This window comes from Acanthochromis polyacanthus, chromosome 16, assembly GCF_021347895.1.
Source record: "Acanthochromis polyacanthus isolate Apoly-LR-REF ecotype Palm Island chromosome 16, KAUST_Apoly_ChrSc, whole genome shotgun sequence".
In the NCBI taxonomy this organism is placed as follows: Eukaryota; Metazoa; Chordata; class Actinopteri; family Pomacentridae; genus Acanthochromis; species Acanthochromis polyacanthus.
The window spans coordinates 21,928,165-21,956,130 of NC_067128.1; the positions used below are offsets into that span (position 1 = coordinate 21,928,165).

Sequence of the window (27,966 nt, forward strand, 5' to 3'; positions counted from 1 at the left end):
TCCAATTCTGGAATGACCCACATACTGATTTCCCTGACTGGATGAACCTGCTGGGGAAGCCTGCGTGGTCTGGGGTCTCTGTCACTCTGTTTGCACTGAGCAGGACACCAGGTTTGCTCTGCTGCAGTCTGATTCAACACATTTTAATTTGAAGCTAGATTTTTATCACAGTAGATTACACTTTAATGGCCAAATGATCAAAGATATTACATTTCAGTGGTGTATATTCCCATACTACAAAACAAAGTTGGAATTGGTAGTATTGGTGCTTCTAGCTCGATGCTAAAAAACAGTGAAAAGAAGTGAAGTAACGACAAACCCCATAGTGAGTAGCTGGGCTAATTAGAATCTGCCTGTTACATTTACTAGCTTGGAAAATCCAAACTGAATCTCCATGTAATCTCCTATCTCCATGTTAGGAGATACAGGAGAGTCAGTTTGGCATTGTGCAAATTGAATCGCGTTTCCCTCCCAGTCCAGTTTGGTACGACCAATCATAGCACGGGAGGCATTAACTCCCGCCTCCCCTGGAGGCGGGAGTTAATGCTGCATCATCTTCAGCGCCTGGATTACCCATAAAGATGATGCCGGAGGAGGAGGAGGGGGGCCACCGCCGTAAAACAAGAAGACGAGAGAGGAGGGGGGCCAAAGCGAATGTTTTTGTGGTCTCTTGGCGTTTTGGATGGCGTCAGTCGTTGCCTCTTTTCACTTAATGTTTCCGACGATGAGGAGGCAGTGGATGGCTCGTTACTTTCGCCTTCTTGCCATTGTTTGTACAGAGGAAAATCCCGTTCCAAACGTGTGAGTAAATTTAAGCAACTTTTACACATACCGAATTGGTTTGGCTCTGATTTAAAGTTATTCCTAACACCGCTAATCGTTCGGAAGGAGTCTTTTGTTGCGTAGCCTTTTCAAAAATAAGTGTTGTACTTGAGAGTACCCCATGTATTCGCAGATTTTTGTGACAAAAATGGCAGTAATCATTCACTGCGACGCTTTCTCGGCTGCATGCCATTGTTGTTTGGACTACATGGACTACAAGGTCGATTTGTTTGTGCGTCACATCCGTGTTACGCTGATTGGTTCTTTCTCGTTCAAGCTGCATTCGTTAGCCCCTCCTTTTTGAAATCATCTTGTATCATCGCAATGCCAGACTGCCTTTATTTGTATTTATATTAATACATAAATAAAGTCAGTCTGGATTTTCCAGGCAATACATTTACTGTTTACTGATTTGTTTTAAGGGTTTGATGAAACAATAAATATCATTCTGATGTTAGTATGTGTGTTTACTTGTAGTATCCATGTTGTGGGCACGTGAATCTGTTTGCATAGTCACATTGTGGGGCACCATCTTTCATTTGGGGACAAATAGCAAGTCTCAATAACATAAATCACACATTTTAAGGTGGAAGTTAGAGGATGGTTGCATAGTGGTTATGATTGGAGTCAGGCTCCAGGAAATTAATACAAGTCATTGTAATGACCTCTGAAGTGGAGTGGAATTACAATTCTGTGTGTGTATGTGTGTTTGCTATTGGCACAAGCATTTCGCTCCATGTCAACTGGCTCTTTAGATCAATAAGCTCATCAGCCAGCTGTTTGTGTGTGTTTGAATTTGTGAGAGAACATACAAATTGTATGTGTCTGCTGGAGTGTCAAAGGAGTGCTTCATCTGGAACTAGGAACATGCAGCATTTGTTTGTAGCTGCAAATCAGAAAAGAATTAAATGCACTTCTGAGTCAATGCCTTTCAACCTGCTGTCTCTATTAGATGCGTACCATCTGGCATTCCAAACCTGCAGTGACTAGAAATGCCTAATTTGTTCTCCGATAATGCTCAAGTTCACACTCCTATTGCTGCATCCTGCCCCTGCAACCACATGTAATCCTATAGGCTAGGATCAATACCTCCAACGTTTGCTCTGAGCTCAGTCTTGATTTTGCATATAAATGAAAGGTTCAGGTTGAATACTCTAATCTGATCAGTGTGGATCACACAGTGATTTAGAGATTCAGGTGGGCATGTCACTCTCACAAATTGAGGTGTTTTAGTTCGACTAATTGCTGTAAAGATTTTCTGGTGTCATGTGTGGTCACTTTGAGAGTGAAATGTAATGCACATTAGATGTAAAACCAAATCTGTACAGCGCAAATTAGATGAGTGTGAGGAAATAGAAGGTATAACACAGAAATAAGAAGGAAAAGGACCATGCATGACTCATCTGACAGAATGAGACAGAAGAATTTAAAATCTAAAAGTGGCTTCATAATTGTATGACATCTAACTAATTTCTGTCGCTCTGTGTTAAGGCTTCAGTATGTTTCTCGCAATTAGATGTCATGGAAAAGCATGTAATAGACCCACCAGCCTCCTAGAGGCAGTGCTGTCTCCCAAGAATGATGTGTCTCTACAACTAAACCACATTTTCAGTTCCCTTTTGAGGAAAGTTTATTTTCTGCTGCATTGTATTTGCTTGTGGCATATCACAACTATGTTTTAAACCAATAGGTTTTTTTATTCCGCCAAGGAACATGGCAGAGTTATGAGACGATCAGCGTTGGTTTGTCTGTCTGTCTATCTGTTTGTCAGCAACATTACTCAAAAACGGACTAATGGACTTAGATAAAATTTTCAGGGAAGGTCAGAAATGACACAAGAGCCATGTGATTAGATTTTGGCAGTGGTGCGGCTTATAGCCTGGATCCATGGATTTGTTAAGGATCTCCGTATTATATAATTTAATATAGCTATGACAACAAGTGAACACTACGTCAGTGGCCTGCTGATGATCATATGATTGCGTTCCTACTGTAAATCGACTGCTGCAGACCACGAATTGTTTAAAGATTTCATCCGTCTGAAATCATATCATTGAGAAGCCTTGGCGGAGTACTGCACTCTGAGTGCTTTTGTTGTCATGTTAGTGTCACTCCTCTTAAGCTAACCAATCATATCTTAGAAAATGTGGGACTCATCACCCTGGCAACCAAGAAAACAGAGGAGAAGCTTCAAACATGTTGTGAAAGGTTGTATTTGAATTCAATCCATGAGATTTTTCAAAGCCTGACCAAGTTTTTTTTGTACCCAAACCTAATCAAACAGTTACTGAAAACCAAACTTAAATCCCAGAAAAATGGTCCCACACAGAAACACCCCAGGTTAAAGTCTGTCACTGACCAATGTCTCCATCCTCCTCCACTACCTCCTCGCATGGACTTTGTAGCTCTTTCAAGCTGGAACGTTTTTGTACTGTATCCTCAACTTTTTGATGAGAATATACATTTGTTTCAAATTTCAGTTCTTTCAAAACGCAAATGAAAATGCTGCTTTGTTGTATAAAAAAACCTTTTTGGGAGACGGGTTGCAAGAGGATACCATGTATCAGTGTCATGTTTTGTCTCATCTAAGTGTGAAAAGCACAAACATGTATGAACCCGTCAGAGGAAGCATAAATTGGAAGCATTGTGACTCTGCCTGTGCCATTCTGTGAATAAAGTAGGCTGGGCCATCCCACCTGGTCCTGGAGAAGACAATTTACATTTTAATTATTATTTTTGCAAATTTAGCTAAATCAGTAGTTGACAAGTCAGCACACTAAGAAACAGTTATGATTAGGTTAGGAGGTTATGGTTATCATCAGAGGTTTTTATAGTTTTGAGAAGGTTTGTAGAACAGTAATTTATCAAGCTTAGATTAAAATGTACAGAGGCTATTTGTTGTTTCTTATGGACTGTGCATAAAAAGACATGTCATCCACTTGTTTGTGGATGGTTGTTAAGAGCCTCGAGTTGAGAGTTAGGCTGTTGATATGGTGGTCTTTTGAAATCAGATGCAACCAGTGAGGAGCAGATCTGACTGGAAAGCCTTAGGACACTTCATTGTCTATTTTACTCTAAACAGGACTATAATTTACACAATAAACATCAGGCTGTATTGAGAATGTCTTGAAACTTAGATTCATTAGGAAAATATTTACTGAGGAAATAAATCAAATGCGAAAAAGAGTAATTTTTTTCATAAACATCCATACAATTGTACATGGTTTTGCAACCAGAGGAGTCTCCCCTGCTGGCTGACAAAAAGAATGCAGGTTTAAGGCATTCTTTCTGGCTTTCCCTTTTATAGTTGGATGCTACATCTACAGCCATGGCCATAAGTTTGGACACAGCATGACTTACTATGTCTGTTTTGATGTCTATTACAGAACATAACTAATATTTTTTGACAGCACCAGTTTAATTAGTCAACAAATCAACAAGGGATATAATATTATCAATAAATTCCAACAATTGGAACAACTTTGTTCCCAAAACATAATATTAGAAGAAAATAACAAAAAAAAAATGCAGTACTTTCACAACCGAATTTGGTAAGAATAACAAAATGACACCAAACTCTTTTGATGTTTTTTTTAAAATATGAAACTTAATATAGTTCTCAGGAGTTGTGTACTGTATTGTAAGTGGCAATTTTGTGGTATTTTCTAAGATTCACAAGCGTCATGGTACTGTCCAAACTTATGGCCATGGCTGTATCTTGTACATATGGTGTATAGAAAAAACCTGTTTAGTTCATGTGAAGGAGAAGTAAAATGTGACACTGATACAATATCCTCTACTGGACCTGAGGGTCTATTGTATAATAGTGTCTGTCAGCATATTTTTGTTTTCCTTTGTCATTCAGTAAAAAAAAAAAAAAAATCCTAATTTTTGTGGCGTTTATGTACTTTCAATCACTATGTTGACTCTCCTCCGTGTCTAGGTGTCACTCTTTTCTTTGTTCAGTGCTAATGGTAGCTACGATAAAGCACATGTTCCACACACATGTGACATTCAGGTTTTTTAACTTTAAAGTTCATTTTTACTGTCATTACATTTATTATTTTGAAATGCAAAAGACTAACTAGGACAATTATTTTAGTTGATGCATTTCCCAGTGTAGTTTGCATGTTCTCCCTGTGCATGCGTGGGTTTTCTCCGGGTACTCCGGCTTCCTCCCACAGTCCAAAAATATGCTGAGGTTAATTGATAACTCTAAAATGCCCGTAGGTGTGAATGTGAGTGTGATTGTTTGTCTATATATGTAGCCCTACGACAGACTGGCGACCTGTCCAGGGTGTCCCCTGCCTTCGCCCGAGTCAGCTGGGAAAGACTCCAGCACCCCCCGCGACCCCAGTGAGGATAAAGCGGTGTATAGAGAATGGATGGATGGATTTACCAGTGTTCAGCTCAGACACTATAACACTTCAGCTTTTAAAACTGGTAAGAACTGCTGAGTGCACACACTTACATTAAATCAAGCACTGTCATAGAAACACACAGAGAGGATTACAGGACAATGTACACTGTGGAATGAATCAGTCAAAACTTATGGAGCTCAACTGGTTGAACGGGCGACCCATCAACAGGGGCTATAGTCACATAAGCATACCTGTTTGCCGTAGGTCCTTCCTCCACTCTTCTCCCCACATTTCCTGTCTCTATCTCCACTAAAATAACAATATAGATATGGATATAGATATACACATAAATATATACGTGTGTGCATATATATATATATATATATGAGCTGAAATTTAGCTGGTATGGAAAAGCACTCAGAGAGCGCAATACTCCACCAAGGCTGTCCATTCCTCCATGTGGTATTGTCAGAAATCCAGGATTTTTTTTTTTTTTTAGAAATTTGTTTCTTAGTTACTGATGATCAGAAATTGCGGCAAAATAGAATGTGGCCATTTGATACAGATGTACCCACAAACAAAATGCCTTTGCACTGAGCACAGGGTGTATGTTATGCCTGTGTACATTAGGTACAGATACTGAATCGCGTGACCTAAATATGTAGCGGGCGGCAAGAATTGATGGGCCTCGGAAACACCCACACAATTTAATTACTTTTTCCTTGTATCATTTCCAATGAAAAAGTCCCGATAAGTCTGCACCAGTCGATTTGATCATCAGCAGGCAGTCGACGTAGCGTTCACTTGTTTCCATAGTTACAGTGACGCTGTGCTACTATCTTGCAATGATTCAGAAATCTTTAACAAATCCATGGATCCAGACTATAATCTGTATCACAGCCAAAATCTAATCAAGTGACCTTGTGTCATTTCTGACCTTCCCTGAAAACTTAATCTAAATCCATTAGTCCATTTTGAGTAATGTTGCTAACAGACAAACAGACAGAAGAACAGACAAACCAACACCAATCATCACATAATTCCACCGCATTCCTTGGTGGAATAACAATGGAGATTGCTTCATTACACTGTATCAAAAAACAGATGACAAGCGTCGGTAAATAAAGTGAAAAACGAGACATTTATTCTGCTGTATGTGTACATTTGGAGGTGAACACTTCTTTATCTGACCTTCATTTCTCAACACATGCTGTGATGACAGGGACAGGATGCAGCGTGAGATTTCTAAAGTCTGTGCTATTGTTTTCCCTCTGGACCCTCCACAGCAGCGCACACCCAACTGTTTCCTCATCACCCACCCATCACCACCACGCTCCAGGCAAGACTGGATGTCTGGCCTTTTTACACTGAGAGACAGCTATAAATCAAACACACTATCAACACAGAAGCCATCTTTATGCAGAAGCATGATGATAAAGGTTCTGCAATAAAATGAGCACTTGAATAAATTCATAACTTTGATGTGCTCCACTGATTTTGTGTAATTTATCAGATTTAAACTATGTTCACGATTTGCTGTGAAGAAACCTGAATAAATAAAGTAAACTAACTATATTATTCACCAGATGAAATCAAAGATATATTGGATAACTAAAGATAAATGGATTATCTTGCTCTTAAAGATCAATATACTGGAAAACCTGAACTCTTTTCACGCTGTAAAGAAGTCCCGGTGTCAATAACAATCAAATAATCTGTGACTGGAGGTTTCACAAATACAAAATCTTTTTACACGTGGAACAAAAAGTATGTGAGTACCTTGGCATAAAATGTAAACTGTGAACATCTTGGTCCAAAACTACGGACATAATATGGTGCAGTCACAGAGCTCCACTTTTTTGCTTTTTGACTTTCCAAAAAATATAAGAAGCTGGGCTTTAAAAATTTTGGCACAGTCAGCCCCCAGAGTTTTATAGAGATCAGCTACCGGTACTGGGTGCTAAAAGCCAAGCAAGCACAATTGCCTCAGTTTGGCCCAGTGGTGCTGGATGGGGATATGGTCAGGGATCTATGCATTTCTTTCAAGTGCTTTGACGCCAAAACACACACAAATAAACATTTGTCTGGGCATTCCACAGTGACACAGTCACATTTAAATAGGAAGGTGTCTTGCCTAAACTGTTGACTTCAGATGGAGGATGTCTGATTATATAACAGAAAACCTTGCTGTAAAAGTTGCTATTCCAGCACAGCGAACAACTGTCCAATCTCATCATAAAGAGTCTGGCAATAAACGCAACAAAAAACATGTGAATATCAGTGATGTGTTTCAGAGATGGAGAAACTGTGTGATTGTTCAGACTCAAGTCGTTGCCCAAGCTTGCTGTTCTTCTTGACAGGGAAGCTGCTGTCATCTCTAATGGCTTCACAGGGCCAGAAGTTTGCACAAAAAGCAGAATGGTAACTCTCAGATTTCCACAAGATAATGGCACAAGGATTGCAATCACAGTTAGAATGACTGAAATGACAGACTCGTAGGTAAATTCATATAGCTATCTGTGTCAAGTAGTTACTAAGTTCCAGAGCTTGCTTTGTGTGTTCATGTGCAGCACGTGCATATGTCTAAGGTAATCTAATGAGAAGAAGGCTGTTTTTGTTTTTTGTTTTATTTGCCCTTTACAGATTTCCGCCCACTATAGCTGTGAGTAGAACTATGTTCCTTGTTCCCCACCCTCCTCTTCTCCCAACCCTCCCGCTCACCCTCCATCTCCCTTTCCTTCTTCCCATCTCCTTCTCTACCTCTCTACCTCTTCTGTCCCTCTCGACCCCCCGGCCAGCAGGCAGATGGGTCCCCCCTTATAGAGAGCCGAGTTCTGCTCAAGGTTTCTTCCCATTAAAAGGGAGTTTTTTCTAGCCACTGTCGTCTTAGGGCTTGCTCTGAGGGTTCAGGCATATGGCTTCTGTAAAGCGTCTTGACATACTTTGACCTGTAATTGGTGCTATATAAATAAAGTTGAATTGAACTGAATTGAACTTAGTTCCAAAGGCCAGTCTTGTCTAGGCAGATCTATCTCCACACCATTGTGTCAGAGCTGACAAATAATCAGGCTGTCCTGGCCAGTGCGAAGCCCATGGTTTAGTGATGTGCCCCTGCAAAACAAGAAATATGGGGACAGTCTGGTGGAATGTTTGCATGCAAGAAGCTGAAATCTTTCATCAAAAGAACCAAGCAGGCCTGCTTTAATGCACAGTCTAAATCCATCCATCCATCTATTATCTATACACTGCTTGATTAGAGTCGTGGGGGGGTTTGAGTCTATCCCATCTGACTTAGGGTGAAGGCAGGGGACACCCTGGACAACAGGTCACCAGCCTATCACAGAACTACATATAGAAACAAACAATCACACTCACATTCCCACCTACGGACAATTTAGAATTAGCAGTTAACCTCATCATGTTTTTGGACTGTGGGAGGAAGCCCACGTATGCATTGAGAACATGCAAACTCCATGCAGAAAGATCTCAGGCCCTGCCCGGGGGGTCCAGATCTTCTAGCTCCAAGGTGACTGTGCTAACCACCCAGTCACTGTACAGCCCACAATATCAATTTTGAGCAAAATTAGTCATTTTCATTGTAGGTTGCTGCTTGGAGGTAGTGAAGGAGGTTTTCAAAACAGTAACACACAGGTCGTTATAAGGGAGTAGAAAGACACTTGAAATGCACAGCAGAAATTGCAGGCTTACACCACAGGACTACATCCAGTGAATCAGACTGTCCAAGCCCAGAACGTGAAAGACCAACCCAGACCAAAAGTACAGAAATCAGGCTAGAAAGTCCAAGTCTAATCAGGCACACCAAGGCATGACAGCCACATTTTACTGTCCAATATCATCTGATCCCACACAAATACTGTCACAACGTGAGACATCAGTATGCTGCCTGACCCAACAGTGAGGTTCCAATTTCAAACACAATATAAGTTTGGAGAGTTCAGGTGTGATGCGAATGATACATAAGAACACTGACAGATCTCTCTTTCACGGCTGTCTGTGGTGTGTGGATCCTCTCAGGACAGAGCCAGCAGCCTCATCTATGCTCCCTGACACACTCACTGTCAGTGAAGACAGAAGCAGTGTACACACCACACCTCTCAGTCTCTCACACATATGTGCTCCTGCGCCGAAGACCAGCACGCATTAACACACACGAATTTCTTTCAAAGGTACGCTTGTGTACTTGGAGTGTCACTTCACTGGCCAGCTGAGGTCCCGCCAATCAGTGGGATCATCCTCCGCGGTGCGCGCACACATACGAAATATAGAGTACTGAAACCAACCTGAGCGCTTCATTCTGGGAAGAGACACCAAGACGCGTTTAGGCGCACTGTGCAGCAACAATTCAGTCTTGTTTAATTGTTTAGGTCGGATACTCCATACAATCACGGCCGATCCCTCCCTCTAGCAGCCCGTCTCTTGCCCCTCCATCCCGCCTCCTTACCTCTGCTGGTTTGTCTCACGCTTGAAGCTCCGGAGCTAAGAAGAGGATTGATCGACCCAACAATCCACCGCGCTCTGAGAGAGAGAGAGAGAGAGAGAGAGAGAGAGAGAGAGAGAGAGAGAAGGGGGGGGGGAGAGAGAGAGAGAGAATCAGCTGCAGGTTTCTCATACAAGCACTGCCTCCAGATTTGTGGATGTGGATGTTCTGGCGTTAGTGGCACTGTGAAGACAGAACTCACACAGTCACATTAGGCGGACTCACCTGGTCACAGTCTGTTTAGGTCCCCAAAGTCCAGTGAATTTAATAGTACTATTAAATGCATTACATGTTGAACTCACATACTTACGTGAGTTCAACATGTTCTACAACAAAAATCAAAATACATGCACAGATTTAACATACGGATGTCTATATAGACTTACAAAAGAATCCTCCAAAAGCAGGTTGTTCATACAGTCATTTACACACCTGCCATTTCAAGTGGGTCCCTTAAAGCTGGTAAACCATTGAAATTTGAAGTTGCTTTCTGATTTTTTTTTTTGCTTGGCTTGAAATTAGAAATGTTGAGATCATGGTTATGGTTAAAGTTCGGTTATGGAGAGAATTTTGTTTCTTTATTATTCAATCAATCAAAAAGGTTTTGCAACCAAAAAAGAGAGTTGAGTGCAAAAAACATAGTTGCAATCATAAAATAAAAGATCAATCAAATAGAATAGATCTGAGACCAAAAAAATTTTTTTTGAGATCAAAACAGAACAGGTTGCAAATGAAAATATAATAATTTGAGAACATATTGACTTAACTTTAATCAAAACTAATATTTTTTGCTTGCAAGTTCAAAAGTTTTGCTTGTGAGTTCAAAAGTTTTGGTTGTGAATTCTAAAGTTTTGCTTGCGAATCTGACTGAACCGAATGGGCGGGGCCAACGCTGGTGGACGAGACAAGAGTTCCTATTAGTCAGTTTGACATTCTGAACTTCCCTGAAAATTTCATCCAAATCCATTAATTTGTTTTTAAGTAATGTTGCTAACAGAGAGACAGACAGACAAACCAACATCGACCGTCACATAACTCCAACGAGGCTCTGCCTTCCTGGCAGAGTAGTAAAGAAAAGTCCACATAAGAACATGTGTGTGACAGAGATGAATGTATGCATAAGCTTATAATTATTGCTGTTCAGGTGGGGACATCCCATGATGCACTGAGCATCTCTTCGTTTCTCTGTTTTCGTTCACCATCAATACATTTTTGTATCGCCACTGCATGTCACTAACTTTGTGTCTTCTTTCTCCTGTAGTTTGTGTATTGTTTTCTCTGCAGGTGTTCAAGTTGTGGAGCTGCAAGTTACTGATCTGCAGTCACTGTCCTCATTAACAACCCTAGATTGGATTGTTCTCTAATGTGTTGTTCCTCTCAGCTATTCTTGTTAGTCTGTCAAGGAACATGACGGAGTTATGTGATGATCAGCGTTTGTCTGTCTGTCTGTTAGCAACACCGATTGAACGGATTTGGATGAAATTTTCAGGGAAGGTCGAAAATGACACAAGGACCAATTGATTAGATTTTGACAGTGATGCGCTATATAGTCTGGATCCACAATTTCTGTATCATTGATAACAGCATGGCATCACTGTAACTATGACTACAAGTGAACACTTTGTCAGCAGCCTGCTGATAACCGCATAATTGCCATCCTACTACAAATCGACCGCTGAGGACTTATTGGTACTTATCTGCTCTAAATGATATAAGGAATTATCAGCCTTGGTGGAGTACAGCACTCTCTGTGCTTTTCTAGTTTATTCTTGCTAAAGAATAAATAAAGTTTTCTTCCCACTGTTGCCAAAGAGCTGTTTAAAGGGACTATAATTTGTTTGGTTTCTTTCTATATTATAACTGATTATCTATTGATTGTGCCATAATTGCATATTTCTGTAGATCATAAATTCTTATTTTTCTAGATCTTGTCTTCTTGTATTTAAATTAGGTCTAAGTAGTCACAGCATAAGAGTTGAAGATTTTGCAAAGGTTTTGCTGTCTTGTAATACTTATACAGTGTACTTCTACTTTCATGATCTTCATTATGGGGGCTGCACAGTGGGTTAGTGGTTAGCACTTTCGCCTTGCAGCTAGAATATCCCTGGTTCACGTCCTGTGTGTTCTCCCTGTGCATGTGTGAGTTTTCTCTGGCTCCCTCCCACAGTCCAAAAACATGCTGCGGTAAACTGATGATTCTAAATTGTCTGTAGGTGTGAATGTGAATGTTTGTTTCTATATGTAGCCCTGTGATAGACTGGTGACCTGTCCAGGGTGTCTCCTGCCTTCACTCTAAGTCAGCTGGGATAGACTCCAGCCCCCCGCGACCCTAATGAGGATTATGTGGTGTGTAGATAATGGATGAATGGATCTTCATTATTTCATGGTGTCACAAACCAAAACTCCTGATAGCACTGCAATATTACTTTGGTACCAGTGGTGTGGTTTTGTATAATTCTGCTTCCAGCTGTTTTTGTGTATTACAGCAGGATTGGATTCTGAAAACATAGCGAAAGCACACTTTTTCATCTCTGCTAAATTAAGCCTATGAGCTGACCTGAACTGTTTTCTGAAGTTTACTGAATTTATTTGACAAAGCTTCAACCATAAACCTGCTGCTCAGGCAATGAAGCCACCAGAAGAGTTTGAGTGTGTTGAAGTGCTTTCTATGACCTTTGTCACTGTGTTCCCTTCTGTTAAAATATCATTCTCAGGTGTTCAATTTGTAATGTTACTTATCTCTTTTCTCCCTTCACCAAACATTGGCTGAGCTTACAGAAAATGAACTAACTATATTATTTCATCATGTTTTGGCCCTTGCCTCAGGATATTTAGGAGTTGAGATGGAATGGTTCCTACTGCTCGTTAGATTAGTCATTTTTATTAAATGCTGGTGTCTGATTTTCCTAGCAGCCCTGAGGCAAACGCTGTATTACTAACTGTATTTTCTCTTTGATAGCAGCCTTTGTCAGGGTTACAGATAGTACAGATTTTTATTATTAAAACTCTCATCTTGTCTGTCTGCCTAGAGAAAAGCTCCCATGTTCAGTTATAACAACACAGGCAGCATCAGACTGTCTGTACTTTCTCAGCCTATGGTGATGAAAAGTGAATATTGAGAATTGTGCAGCAGCATATTTTTTTGTCTTTTATTTTTATTTTTTTACCAAAGCATATACCTTGAGTTTAGTATTTCCTTTGTACAGCATTTGCATAATCTTACAAGCATTAATCAACAACTTAACACTCTAGTGGCTCCACATGGAAATGGAAGGTAAGCGCATCAACAACATTTAAGGATGGATTAAAGAGCCCCAGTGGACTTCAACAAATCATGTAAATGGATGATTTAATACTGCCAGAAAGACCATTTTCTTTGTACATTGTCAGTGGATTGGAATTCTGAATGTTTTCCAAATGAAGTTTTTAGCACAAGTTCAAGCAGAAAGGAAATTTTCATGCTATTTCATCATCACTCTGTGATTCCTAATTACAATTCACTGATAATATTTGAACTTTGAACACTTATCGAACACTTTGAACACTGGTCTTCTTAGCCAAAAAACATTTCAACCATCGTACACATTTCTGTCTGACCTGTCATCACAGCTTATTTCCTCCATCACCCTGCCACCAGTATCAAGGTACATGTCTATGGCTCATCTAGCAGGATTTTCATTTGGCTGCTATTTAGTAAACTCTGGCCCTGTTAATCTGTGTAAATAATGGGGTGAATTCAAGTACTTTATAAAACTAGAAAAGCACTCAGAGAGTGCAGTACTCCACCAGGGTTGTTCATTCCCTCATATGGCATGGTCAGAAATGCAACATTTATTTTTTTAGACATGCAGAATTTGATTTTTTATTAGTTACTGATGATCAGAAATCATGGCAATATAGAATGTGACCATTTTATACAGATGTACCCAGAAACAAAATAACATTGCACTAAGCACAGGGGTGTATGTTATGCATGTGTGCACGTTGTGTACGGATACCAAAACACGTGACTTAAATATGTAGCGGGAATTGATGGGACTCAGAAACACCCCCACAATTTAATCAGTTGTTCCTTGTATCACTTCCCATGGATAAGTCCCAATAAGTTTGCGGCAGTCGATTTGTAGTAGGATGGCAATCGTGATCGTTAGTAGGCAGCTGATGTAGCGTTCACTTGTAGTCATAGCTACAGTGATGTTGCATCTCACAATGATACCAAAATCGTTAACAAATCCATGGATCCAGTCTATAATCTGCATCACCGCCAAAATCTAATGAAATTAGATTATTTCTAATTATTTCTATTTTGAACAATGGTGTATTTTCTCTTATAAATGGTCAAAAACAAATACATTAGTACCACAATGGCCGTCCTCTTAAAATGACCCCACAACAGGGGGCTACTTTCACAATCGAGCTTAAATAAATAGACAAACAACTTGGCACAGGAGTTATCTCTGGAAATCAGAATTTCTGTCACAGCTCAGATGGTATAAGGAACACTGCATAATTTGAACCTTTATAGATGGCATCATTGAGAGAAAAACATTTCCCTTCTCTTTGGCACAAAAAATCCAAGGTTAATCTTTACAAAATGCCTTGTGAAGAAACCTGATGTATTGTGGAACCATATTCTTTGGTCGGATGAGATTATAATATATTTATTCGGCTTAGATGATATTCAGCATGTTTTCAGTGAACCTGATCAGGATACCATGGTGAATGCATAGTCCTGAGAGTGAAGCACAGAGGTGGGAGTGTGATGGTATGAAGCTGTATGAGTGGAAAAGGTGCTGAGGAGAAGACGTTTATAGAAGACACCCTGAATGTCCGTGGATGTACTAAAATACTGGTCGACATACTCTCAGTTTGCATCCTTAAAACAACATAAACCTCACTGTAAATCCAAACTACTTTGACATAGAAGCGAATGTTGTTACTGTTCAACTTAAAAGTAATGCAATTACTGTAATAGTTGTAGTTTAGATTCATTTGACAACGGTGTACTCACTTTCGTTGTGTGCTGTAGTATATTGCAAGTGGAAAACAATGGGAATATTGTTTCCTAATTCTCCAGTAGTGTATTTCACAAAATGGTTAACTACAATGGAGACACTGCGTAGCTCTGCACTACCAAATGCTCAACTGGAACATATACTCTGCTGCATGTACTACAGACAGTAATGACAATTTTGTATACAATGGTAAAAATTTGTTACCATTTGTAGAAAATGGAGCGAGAGACTATGCATCATTGTCTGCACTTTGTTTTCGTGAACAAGAAGTGTTTTGTTCACATCAGGCAGAATATATGCCAGTACTGATATAACTGTGATAGACAATATCAGCCAACTAATAAGTTGATTGCAGTCCAGAATGAAAAACTTATTCTTGCAATATTTAGTTTTAAAGCATACAACAACATGCTCTGGAGTTATCAGGAAAACAAAATTAATTCATTAATTACCTCAAGGAAAAAAAAGATGGTTTTGCTGAGATAACAAAATTAACTTTTTTTTATGAGACAATAACTTTGTTATCCTGAGAGATAATGCATAATCTTGTGATACCAGGATGAATATATTCATATTGTTTCTCAGCTTCTGTGCTTTTGTGCTTAAGTGTCTCAAATGCATAATAGACTAATAGTACTGTAGATATTTTTGCTGAGAGAAATGCATCTACATGCTTTATATCTGCTAGATGTGAAAAGTTCTGAAACCTTCCTAGCACTTACCTTCCCTCTTCTTCCTCTCTGAATGCAATCTCTTCTAATTTCTCATCTTGAACTTGTGCAGGGCTAACAGCTCTAAACCACGGAGCAGTAAGCCCAGCAGATAAACTCTTAGCTGGTGGGGCCTTTTGGCCAAGCACTGAGGCACATCAAAGTGTCTGATGCAATGATAGGATAAGAGGGGAAACTTGATGCTTACTCAAGTAAGCAAAGGTTATTACTATTTTTCTGTGTGTGTCTGTGTGTGTCTGTGTGTGTGTGTGTGTGTGTGTGTGTGTGTGTGTGTGTGTGTGTGTGTGTGTGTGCGTGCGTGCGTGCGTGCATGCGTGGGTGCCCGTGTTTGTGTTTGTGTGCAACCAGTCTCACAGTAAACGTGTCAACAGACAGCATGTTTACTGTGATTCAGGCAGCAGTTTCTCCCTGCTGGTGGAAGCAACTAAAAATATTTGGTGCCCTAATTCATTGAGCTGTTACTGGGACAGGGAGTGGAGGGACAGCATACTTCAAAAGCAAGTCGCTTGTCTCGTCTTGCTTTCTCACTTTCATCTGTTGTTTACTGTGCAAATGGAAATATGACGTCAATAAGCTCACAAATCAATACATGCACTTACAAGGTAACTGTCATCAAAAACAACATTGATACTAATGGACCACTCTGTTCATGCAGATACGCACTCATGGGTGGAAACTATAGCCTCCACTCTGGACCAACTGAATTATTGAGCATCAGTAAACAGGAAGAGAAGATCCCACTGGAATGTAAGTGTGTACTGGTGTGTGTATATGTGTGTGTGTGTGTGTGTGTATGCATGTGTGTATGTAATTTTGCAAGTGTCTGTGTGAGGAATGCCCCATATTTGGTTCTCTTTTATCGCTACCATACATGTCTCTTGACACACACACGCACAAACACACATCTTGATGCAGCTGTTAGTTGCTAGGATCCACACTAAACTTAATTCTAGCTCTAAACATAAAATGAAGTATTTTGAGAATCAACCAAAGTAGGCTAGAGGACTGTGAGTGTAACTCAAAATGTGTATCTTTTTATTAGCAGTCACTGTCCCAACTGAAGAGATGAGCATCTGACTGTATAAAGCACAAAACAATATTAAAACATAGAGCAAATTTATTGCTTCGCCAAGAAAAACAGCAGAGTTATATGACGATTGCCGTTGGTTTGTCTGTCTGTTTGTCTGTTAGCAACATTGCTCAAAAACAGATTAATGAATTTGGATGAAATTTTGAGGGAAGGTCAGAAATGACACCAGGACCAAGTGATTAGATTTTAGCAATGATGCGGCTTATAGTCTGGATCTAAGGATTTGTTAAAGATTTCTGTATCATTACAAGATAGCAGCACGGCATCACTGCAACTATGACAACAAGTGAATGCTACATCAGCTGCCTGCTGATGATCACATGATTGTGATCCTACTACAAATTGACCACTGCGGATTTATCGAGACTTATTAGTTGGAAATGATACAAGGAACAATTTATTAAATTGTGGGGATGTTTCCGAGTCCCATTAATTCCCGCCACTCATTACATATTTAGGTCACATGATTTGATATGCATACAACATACACATACATAATACACGCCTGTGCTCAGTGCAGGGTCATTTTGTTTGTGAGTACATCTATATTAAATGGCCACATTCTATGTTGCCATGATTTTGGATCATCAGTAACTAAGAAACAAATTCTGCATTTATAAAAAAAAGAAATAGAAAAAAGCTTAATTTCTGACAATGCCATTTGGGGGAATGAACAACCTTCGCGGAGTACTGCGCTCTCTGAGGGCTTCTCTAGTTAACATACTTGAAGTGTGTACTATCAAGGAAAATTCTCAAACACTAACTGACCCGTATTGGGAGCAAAAAAACAAGACCGGGACATCCCCAATCAAGACCTTATGTTACAGTACACAGCAGAAGTGAGTTCACCACTGTGTAATATCACTAAATGTCGAATGAATTAAAATTCTATCACTTCTTAATAATCGTATTTTTCCTAAGCTGAACAGTAGAGTATTTACTCTCATTCCTGGCAATCAAAACAAATACTTTAGAAAGACTGGTGAAAATACTGACCTCAAAGTAAAAACTCACTAAAAACTACACTTACAACTTCCAGTAAGTATAACTGCATGAACATTGCTAAAATATGAGCTATGGACACCAAACATTTTCAGTTTTTGGACCTTTGGACTGTGTCTTTCTCCATGTCTGTATCGTGTTTCAGCATGCAGAAGAATTATGAGAGGAACTGGAAAAGCTTATTGTGAGACTTCACAAACTTGAAAAAGGATACAGGAAGATCAATGGCCAAAAAGAACATGAGAAAGGTTGTTTTAGTTTCAATTCATTTCAATTCAGTTTTACTTACACTACCATTCAAAAGTTTGGGGTCACCAATTCAATTTCATATTTTCCATGAAAACTCACACTTCTATTCCTTTGCTAACATAATTGCACAAGGGTTTTCTAATCATCAGTTAGCCCAACACCATTAACTAACACAATGTAGCATTAGAACACAGGAGTGATGGTTGCTGGAAATGGGCCTTTGTACCCCTATGTAGATATTCCATTAAAAATTGACATCTCTGTTATGTTTCTAAAATGTTTCCTGAATGATTTTTGCAGTGACAGGGAGTATTATCCTGCTGGACGAGGAGTCACCATCAGGGTAAAGGTTTTCCAACAGATCATTGCAATGTTTTCACCAGCTTCTCCCCATAGTGCATCCTGCTGCCTTCTCTTCCTCAGACATATGATAGACACGCACCCAGCTGTACCATATGATGGAAAATAAAACACGATTTATCAGATCAGGCCACCCACTTCTTTTGCTCCATGGTCTGGGTCAGATCCTCACACTGACCATTGTCTTTTGCTTCTACAACACAACTTCAAGAACTAAGTGTTCACTTGCTGCCGAACATCAACCTTTGATAGATTTAACTAAAACAAGATGTTCAGGGCTTTGGACCTATCAGTAGTTTTAATGTTGGCTTATTTAACTGCTAATCAGAGAACACTGTATCAAAGTGCTCCTGAGTTCCCGTCAAGATGACATAGCAAGAAGAATTAGGACTTTTTGATTGAAGTCAGTTGAACAGATTTATACTTCATCAACATGTATGAGCCACATGGTGATATAATTCTGAAGAGTAAATTGTTTCCACTCGACCAAGAGTTACAACAACACAAATGTGATTTAGCAATGTGGCTCTGTCCAGAACAAAGACACTTGACACTGTTTCAAAAAGCCACTTGCTGAACATGAAAGCATTTAAATAACTTCTAAAAGCACTCAGAATTTATTCAGGTATTGGTTGAAGGCTTATTTGGGTCTGGACCAGAGAGGCAGCAGATTGAGAAAAGTAGGCAAGATGAACTCCTCCCTGGCTGTGTCCTTGAGCTCCCTCTAGGAGATTCCAGGGCATTTTAAGGCCAGATGGGATATATAATCTCCCAGTGTGTTGTGGGTCTGCCCCAGGGTCTCCTTCCAGTTGTGCCTGGAAAACCTCCACAGGCATCTGAGGGTGTCTAATCCAACAGGAAAAGCGTCTTAACTGACTCTATGCTCATGCAAAGTAACAGCACTCATCCATCCTACTTCTACTTAACTATTATTTATTCATCTCTGTTCAGTGGGACTTGTAAGCTATTGTCATAGTCTAAAAAGTTGGTCAAAGTCTTACTGAAAATGAGTCCTTCAGGGTGTATTCTATTTTTCCAAGTTTTAGAAAACGCATGGTGTCTCTAATCCATCTAGTGATAATGGGAGGTGCCTGCTCTTTCCAGAAAAAGAAGTATGAGATGCCTGGCTATTAAGGAGGTGAATGCCATTGCTACATTAGTGTTTTGTTTAAGTGAAGAAATCTCCTGGCTATAGCCACATAAGGCACACGTGGGATTGGAAGTGACGTCTACGTGTATAGTATATGCACTAAAAATGCTGGAACAAAAAGCATTAATTAATACATTTTGAGTTTCCAAATTTGTTCTTTAGAAGGCAGTTTAGCTTTGTTAATCAGTGCGTTCCACTGCTGCATGCCTGAGATGCAGAATATAAATAGTGCAGATGTTAAAGATGTTTTTTTGCGGGTGAGACAGTCTGCTAAATATCCACAGCCATCACAGAGAGTGACGTAGACTGACGGGTACTGGGTAAATCCACAGGCTGCTTTAAAACCACAGAGGGACTGCTCGCATCTCGCATGACAGAAAACAACAAAGCTCTGCCTCTGAAGAACAAAACACCTCTACTTTGTCTGTCTCTCTTCTTGAGTGCTTGATAAGAGCTGAGACTTGTACAGTGACATGAAGGGGTTATGTGGGCTGGCTGCTGGAGTGTGTGGGAGAAATGCATTAAGGGTCTGTACATGACACAAGAAAACAAGTCAGGAGATAGCCTCATGCTGCTGTTAACCAGACATGGTTCATTCTTCTTTACAGCTTTAATTGCAATAAAGATGCAACCCCATTATAATTAGAGTTCATCCTTTTTTTCTGTGGTACGATCTTTTTATTAGACCACTTGTCATAAACATGAGAAAACACAAACATTTTCAAAATCTGTTCAAAACTTGTTTTAAACTAAAGAATGCATTCTTATTTATTAGGCAAATAACAAACTGAAACAACTCGTCAATTTTCACATATAAACAAAGATTTAAATATTTTGTATGACCGCCTTTGGCCCTGATAACAGTCTGTATTCTTGCTTCCATTGTTTTTGTGTACTTTAACAGTCTTTTAGGTATGCTTGGGGGTCATTGTCTTCTTGGTCTATGAACCCACAACCAATCAGGTTCAATCCAGAAGAGATTCCATGATGCACCAAAATGTTGTGGTAGACCTTCTTGTTCATGATAGCATCTATTTTAACTAATTTGTCAATGCTGTATCCACAAATGGAACCCCAAACCATAATGGAATCTCCACTGTGTTTCCCTGTGGGTGCCATACATCTAGCATCACAACATTCTCCAACTTTTCTGCAGGCACAAACATGACAATGCTGACCCAAGAGTTCAAACTTGGACTTGTCCATCCACAGTGCCTTCTTCCAATCATCTACCTCTCTGGTACACAAAGTGCTTTACAATGTTTCCCATTTATGTTTTTACATACACATTTACACACCTAGCATCAAGTGCAATTTCAAGTTCAGCCCAAGGACACTCTAGCATACAGAACAGCCAGGGATCAAACCACCAGTGGACAACCCACTCCTCCACCAAAGCCACAGTTTACATTTATTATCATATATTATAAAATACATGCCCCACTGTAGGAACTAACTGCAAAAAAGTTAGTACACCTTTCAATAAAAGCTTATTCTTTCTGTACTTTATATAGCCAACTTTATTTTTCATGACGGACTGAAATCGTTGTCATGGAGGATACCATCCATCCATCCATCCTCTTTACACCGCTTTATCCTCACCAGGGTCGCGGGGGGTGCTGGAGCCTATCCCAGCTGACTCGGGCAAAGGCAGGGGACACCCTGGACAGGTCGCCAGTCTGCCTGTAGGTGTGAATGTGAGAGTGATTGTTTGTCTATATATGTAGCCCTGTGACAATTTAGAGTAACCAATTCACCTCAGCATATTTTTGGACTGTGGGACAGGGAAAACATGGAGACTCCATGCAGAAAAATCCCAGGCCCAGGCCGGGATTTGAACCAGGATCTTCTTGCTGCAAGGCGAAAGTGCTAACCACTAATCCACTGTGCAGCCCATGGAGGATACCAGTGTGCACAAATTTCTGCAGACATGTTTTTCCATTCTTCAGATTCTTTTTCAGCTGTTCTTTGCTGAAGAGGTTGTGTTGCTCTCTCTTTTTAAAATACCCCCCCAAAATGTTCATATGGATTCAAGTCAGCGACATACTTCACTAGTGTGTACTTTGGATCATTGTCGTACTTGAATAAACCTTTTCTGCCAAACAATTTAAATCTGAAGACATTTCACTGATATAGCACAGAAGGCACTCAGACTACCATTCAAAAGTTTAGGGTCGCCCAGGCAATTTCATGTTTTCCATGAAAACTCACTTTTATTCATCTGCAAGCACAATTGCACAAGGGTTTTTGAATCATAAATTAGCCTTTCTCAACCATTAGCTAACATAATGTAGCATTAAACACAAGAGTGACGATAGCTGGAAACGGGCCTCTGTATCCTTATGTAGATATTTCATTAAAAATCAGCAGTTTCCAGCTGGAATAGTCATTTACCACATTAACAATGTCTAGACTGTATTTCTGATTGATTGAATGTTATCTTCATTGGAAAAAAATGTTTTATTAAAAAAAAAAACAAGGACATTTCTAAGTGAGTGTATTTACTGTAGACTCCAATATTAGCAGGACAGCGCTGTTTCTTCAACAAAGTTTAGCGTTAAAAATATTTTTGTGTTGAGTCATGTCATCATTCCCTGTCATCACTTTGAGCAGCAGCTACCGCATAATGAGAAAAGAAATAAAGAAGTGAGTCGGTTTCTGGCTCTGGCTGAGAGACCAGTTAAAATGCAATCGGGTGAATCAGTATGGTGGAGAACAACCGAAGCCGAAGGCAGCTACAGGTCACATCCAAACCTCACCCTCTGCTCACTCTGTAGTTACTCACTGCAAGATACAATCAGACAGTACCTATGCTGGAGACTGTAAAGACAAATTCACTTCCCCTCTGACTCAAAGTAAGCTGATATTAGTGTTTGAGCCAGTGAGGAAAACATTATGATAAATGGTCTTACTCTTTAAATAGCAAGCCAGAGATACACATATTTAAGATGGTACAATGCAGGAACACAAAGACAGCACCACAACTCAATATGGCATTTATTTATTTCAGAAACTTTAATACTGTGATCACTGCAAATTCCTTTTTCATACCTTTACATTTTACAAAGACAATGGATCTGGGATGTAAACAGTACTTTCAATTCTGTAAAACGTATGGTCCTCTTCAAATTGTGAGCTTTATCTCTAGTCAGAGTTGATCACCTTCCTGTTTAGTTTGCTCTTCCCACAGGAGGAAATAAAACTGATCAGGACACAGCAGTGCAGGCTGCATCTCTGAGCTTTGTGAAACCTTCCGCCCTTGCTGCAATCACTGACCTCGCAAGCTGTGCGTGACTGAAAACCAGCATCCCTACGGTGCAAACTCCATCCAGCCTGCTCTTGTTTGATCAGTGATGCTTAAGGAAAAATAGGCTTCACATTTTTTGAAGTGAATAAAGTCAAGCACCTTCCTGTGTTTGTTAGGAGCTGCACTGGCAGGAAAACTACGGAGCAATATCTAGACAAGATTGCACAGGAAAGGATCAATTCACCTGTCTTATACCCCAAACCTGTAAATGCAATCCTTTATATAAAACATTGTGCAAAAGATCTCAAAAATAAGATATTACAAAATGGAACATTTGAACATCTGAACATTCCCATTTCCAATTTTCTTCGGTCAAGCAACCAAAACAAAGCCAAGGAAAGAAAACTTATATGCACTGTAAAATAACGCAACATTCACAACTGAAAGACTGGACTGGCATACGTGTGTTTCTGTCTTTGAAGAAAAGTTGGCAGCTGAATCTAACACCCACCTTGATGAACACTTTGAAAGATGTGACCAAAACATCTGCACTACACTCTTTATCATCTGCTCATACTTAATTCGAAATACAAAAACTAGAGCACTTTCCATGTACAATAAAATATGAAACATTGCCATAGGAAATTTAGTCATTGGATAAGCATCAACTTACTTATGGACAGGAAACCAGTGTCTATAATTAACAATTTACAGTCAAAACTTCATGGATCTGGAACACTTGTGTATTGATGACTCGTCTTTTGTGAATATTTGAAGGATTTCATATTACTGGATGACTACTGGACTAATTTTCACAACTGGCCAGCTTGTAAAACTGTTAAAACACTCAAATCAGGTACACACTGTCAGTTGGTGTCACTGCGATCGAAACAAACCGATGAGATTCTTAAAACAGAACCAATACTTTCATGAAGACTACATTCAATTTTCTTCACAACCACAGAGCTGAATGAAAATGTTATAGTAAACATCACATTGCTTTAGGCGTATCTTTACATTCAGACCTGGGTGATTTGTGCCATATGCTGCAGGATATTAATTCCCTCAATTTACAATGCAAATTTGATTTAAAGTGACTTAAAACCTGGAACTATTTTGTCATCAAAAGGCTTGGAAAGCAAAAGACATAGAATTAAGGCTTACACCCATATAAAAGTTTTAAAGTGACCTAAATGAACCCCAACACTTTGTCGTTGTCATGTCAAATACCTGGTTGAGAAAATAACTCTGTGGTTTTCTTGTGTTGGACGTTGCATTGTAACTTGGGGAAAATCATCTTCAAGCATTCTTGTATTACAGCAGCCATTCCCTCTGATATATATGCATGTAAATGAAAGCAAAGGCGCACACACAAACAATTTCCATTCACTTCTCATACTCTCGTCCCTGCATCGAGAGGCTGGCCTGCCTGATTGTATTCAGTAAAAATATGCATCTGGACAAGAGAAAGGCTGAGGCCTCGCAGCAGTTTCCATGGAATAAACATTAATGCAACCGAGTCAACAACTGTGAGCATGAACTTGATTAAAAAGAAGTGTGTCAGGTGAGTGTGTGCATGTTACTGAACCAGGTGTGCTTATCTTTCAGGATGAAGAAGAGCCTTTCCCTTTTATCTGTTTCCCAGGTGCTGTTTCAAAGGCACGTCCCTGCTCTGCCTGGGAGTAAATGACCAAAATAAGTGACTGTAGGCACAGCTGGATAGACTGATGTACATTCACACAATGACAACAAACACACTGCCACTGTTACTGTAGCTCCCTCTCATTATCATGGGTTTGGTTTTTAAAGAACCTGCTTTGTTTTTTTGTTAAAATATCCTAATGTTCCCAACAAAAGCTGAACCTGAGGAAAACTAGAGATGTTCGATGAACTGGCAACAGCCACTCACACACACATACAAGTACACGGTACATCTGCTCCTTTTTATCAAAAATCGATCTTTGATTGTCTCTCAAAGCTGGCTTCTGATCATTCTTGCTGTTCTGTATGTTTGTGTGGCCTCACGTTTTATGTCTGTCAGATTGCTGAAGAGGAATTGGAAAAATACATAGTGACTGGCAGCACATTTACAAATCATGACATTTCCACTGGTCACCACTAGAGGGCACTGAAAGCAACACAACAGCAGGCTTGGGCACCACAAAATACAACATAATACATAATAAAAAGCATATAGTCAGGCTTTAGCCAGAATTAAGAACAAAAACCATTTAAATAATATAGCTAGTGACTGTTTTGAGGAACTAAACACTGATGTCAGTTGTACTGTACGAATAGAACAACTTATTTATTGGAATTATAATACAAGGAAATAAATTAACCTATCAGAAAAAAAGACTCTCCAACTGTTCCCTTGCGCAAAAGTCTCTGTCATGTATTCTCAGCTGGCTCTCTGTGTTCCAGGCAGTGGGATGATGAGCGGAGTCCTCACCCTCCTTTTTCACCACAGCATGATGTGCAGTGGAGAAGGATGCAGGCTCTTGTGCAGCGGAGACTTGTGGTAAGTTTACCCTCTAAATCATCTCCTCCCTCTTCAAGCTTCTTACCAGAGAAAACTTTCCCCTTTTTTTTTAGAAAGACAAGAGTCCTGACTTCTTTCTATTGCTTATAAGACACATAAAATTAGGATAGACCAAAGCACTCTGGATCAGTCCTGTTCTATGGCACCACTTGCCAATGGCTTTTAAATATACTCCTCTGTAAGGTTTGTGCTGTAGAAAGAACCTTGTAATCCACATCTGAGACACAAGGGGGGAGAAGAAAAAAAACTTAACAAATCCAGGTTTTAACCATATTGGTGGCTGTGGGTCAAACAGCCACGGTGATTGTTCAGTGGTTTCAGCTTTTGAGAAGAGAAAACACAGGTGATGAAATTCTTTACTCCATTTAAATGAGAAGAAAATAAAAACCTCCTTTGTCCTCTAGTGCTGTGGCTTCAGATTTATTGTGTGTTTGCTTGTGTTCCAGCAAAACGCATACTGGCTGGACTAGGTTTGACTGCGTACCTGTCTGACTTTGCGTGGCATTTCAGAGATCTCTTCTTTTATGTCTCCTGGGCGTCTCAGCAGCCCCTTGCTGCAGTAGTTTTGATTTGGCACAAAGGACTTTCAGAGCAGCTGGGCATCATTTGAAAAAAGTAGGTGAAAAACGAACAATAAAGAAACGCAAAAGACCAAACATAGTCCCAAAAAAAGCACATCCACTGAGGAAAGATGGCAGGAAGGGGGAGTATTTATGTTCTCCTCTGGAATAACTGCAAGAGGCAAAGTTGACTTCTTCAGAAAGTGAAGGGGGGAGAGGAGCTTCCTCCTAGTTGGCAATTTTGCAGAAAAGACTTTGTCACGAGGAAAAGATCAATTCAACGACTCTCACGGCCCCACAGGAGAGTAGAGGTCAATCTTTTATGATTACATGAGTGACATCCAGTTTTATCCTCAGAAGTTCAACAGAGGGTCTGTGGAGGCTGAGCCTGGTCGACAGTATTACTTACTCATGTTTGAATCCAATGGAATATGGTTGACCAGTTTAGCATGAGGCTAAGAAAGTTTAACAAGTCTCCATTTTCTACACAAATTTCTTGTTAGTGTCGACCCTCCTCTGTATATGTCTCTAGACTGTGTGCTGATGTATTGTGTATGTATGTGTGCGAGTTAAAATGTGCAGGTGGGAGTCAGTTCATGTCAATGGTGTTGAAGACCCACTCAGTAAATTTCTTGAGCTTAGCAGCCGAGGTTTGGGACTCCTCCTGCAGTCTCTGGTTATCCTCCCACAGTCTCTTGATTTGAGTCTGAAGCCGCAGCTTTTCTTCTCTCTCCTGTAATAGATAGAGAAAGGTTTGATGACACTAAGCACTTGACACAGAAAAAAAATGATGGATGACAAAGACTTAAAAGCATGAATATTGATGGTCAAACTAGCCAGTTCCAAAAAACACTAAAAGAAACGGAGGGAGTTGCTTCATGCTGTCAGTTGGTTGCACTCTATAGGCTCAAATGTGGAAGGAGGTGAAAATAAAGCATATTAGTGTTTTCAATGTCAAACAAATCTATTGCTGTTTAAAAAAATAAAAATGACGCTTTCTAACATTTCACAGAGTTGAAAATTTATCAAGAACTGCAGAAGACATGAATCACACAAAACTGTTGCAGTTTTAGAGGGGAAAATGTTTCCACTGTTAAGGGGTTAGACTCATTAGGTAGGCTACAAAGTCAGCAACTAGCAGCTCAAAGTAAGTCAAACCATCAAAAGGAACACAGAGCTACAGCAGCAGGGGACCTATTAGGCTTCCACAACTATGAGCAAGGTGACAGATAATATAAAATTATGAGGAATGTTTGCTGGCACACACTTGGCTCTTGCAGACAAACAGTAAAACATTTGTATGACAGCTTTCTCAGTGCCCCAAGTGAGGCCTTTTTTTGGCTTGCGTTGTCTAATCAGCAGCGCAAAATATAAAGACATTCAAACAAAGCAAATCACCAAAAATTCCCATTAAAGATGTTGGGACCAATGAAATGTAACATTATTGCCTAAAAATAAAAAAATAAAAAAATAAATAAAATCTAAGAACTGTAGCTAGTATGTTTTTTTTTTTTTGCCAATCCTCAGGCACATTTTCACATGTTCTCATTTTATTTTCAGATGTTTTTAGTAAATCTGTCAAAATTGCCTGATACTGAAGAGTCTGCTTGGCTCAAGTTCTGTGTGTGCAGTAGATTAGTTACAACAACCTTGCATCCTTTAAGTTGTTTGAGGTTTTAAGGACACAATTGCAGTACTCAAAATGTATATATGAACTAGGAATGAGTGGAGTGAGCAGGAAAACCATGTTCAGTAATATAGTAAAAAAAACAAAAAGCAAACATTAGTCTTCTTCCACGTGATTTCAGCAATATTGTTTGAGTGATTGCAGTGACACCAGAGTAAGCAGTCAACAAGTCACACCCAAAACAACAGTAGCAGTGCTCAACTGCTGACTGTGTATTTTCTATTGCAGACGAGACATTTATTTAGACCTCCTGCTCCCTGTTCTACTGTAGGCAAAGCAGCCACATTCCTTTATTTTTCATCCCTACTGACATGTGAACAGAAAAGAGGAACCAGAAAATAATGCTGTGGTATACATGCAGACAAATGTTTCTGTACACTACATGCAAATCAACAGGAACCAAGTGTGTGTGTGCGTGTGTGTATATATACATGTATGCATATATGTTATGATTGTGTGTTCTGTCTCACCTTTTTCAGGTCCTCCTGGAGCATCTTCACCATGGCCTCTAGCTTAGTCACCTTCCTCTCCAGTCCTATGTGACCCTCACTGCGGAACGAAAAGAATCACTTCCAATAAGTAGGTCTTGTCAATACTTTCAGTCATAGAGTGGACAACTATTTTTAAAAACTCTCAATCTTGAACTCAAAAC

General features: G+C 39.7%; 2 protein-coding genes and 1 long non-coding RNA gene across 8 annotated transcripts in view; 1 reads left to right on the forward strand and 2 right to left on the reverse strand.

The window, feature by feature from the left end:
* Positions 1-9,756, reverse strand: part of rgs6 (regulator of G protein signaling 6) — a 174,855-nt gene extending 165,099 nt beyond the window's left edge. The window contains exon 1 of one of the 2 annotated variants that reach the window (XM_051960918.1): positions 9,646-9,756. The gene's annotated coding sequence lies outside the window, so the exon portion shown is untranslated. The other variant, XM_051960919.1, reaches the window with a different exon arrangement.
* Positions 551-27,929, forward strand: LOC127537746 (uncharacterized). Of its 2 annotated transcripts, XR_007947566.1 has the most exons (4): positions 551-801; positions 16,083-16,174; positions 24,950-25,046; positions 27,794-27,929. It is a non-coding gene; the product is annotated as an uncharacterized LOC127537746 (long non-coding RNA). The 2 variants fall into 2 exon arrangements; XR_007947565.1 differs by lacking the exon at positions 16,083-16,174 and having other exon boundaries at positions 561-801.
* sipa1l1 (signal-induced proliferation-associated 1 like 1) overlaps positions 22,264-27,966 on the reverse strand; it is a 75,114-nt gene continuing 69,411 nt past the window's right edge. For all 4 annotated transcript variants that reach the window (XM_051960897.1, XM_051960898.1, XM_051960895.1 and 1 more), the window contains 2 exons: positions 27,785-27,863; positions 22,264-26,360 (listed from right to left, as the gene is read on the reverse strand). In XM_051960897.1, coding sequence (XP_051816857.1) covers positions 26,217-26,360; positions 27,785-27,863 — 223 coding nt within the window. In that variant the 3' untranslated portion in view covers positions 22,264-26,216. The remainder of the gene's footprint in view (positions 26,361-27,784; positions 27,864-27,966) is intronic.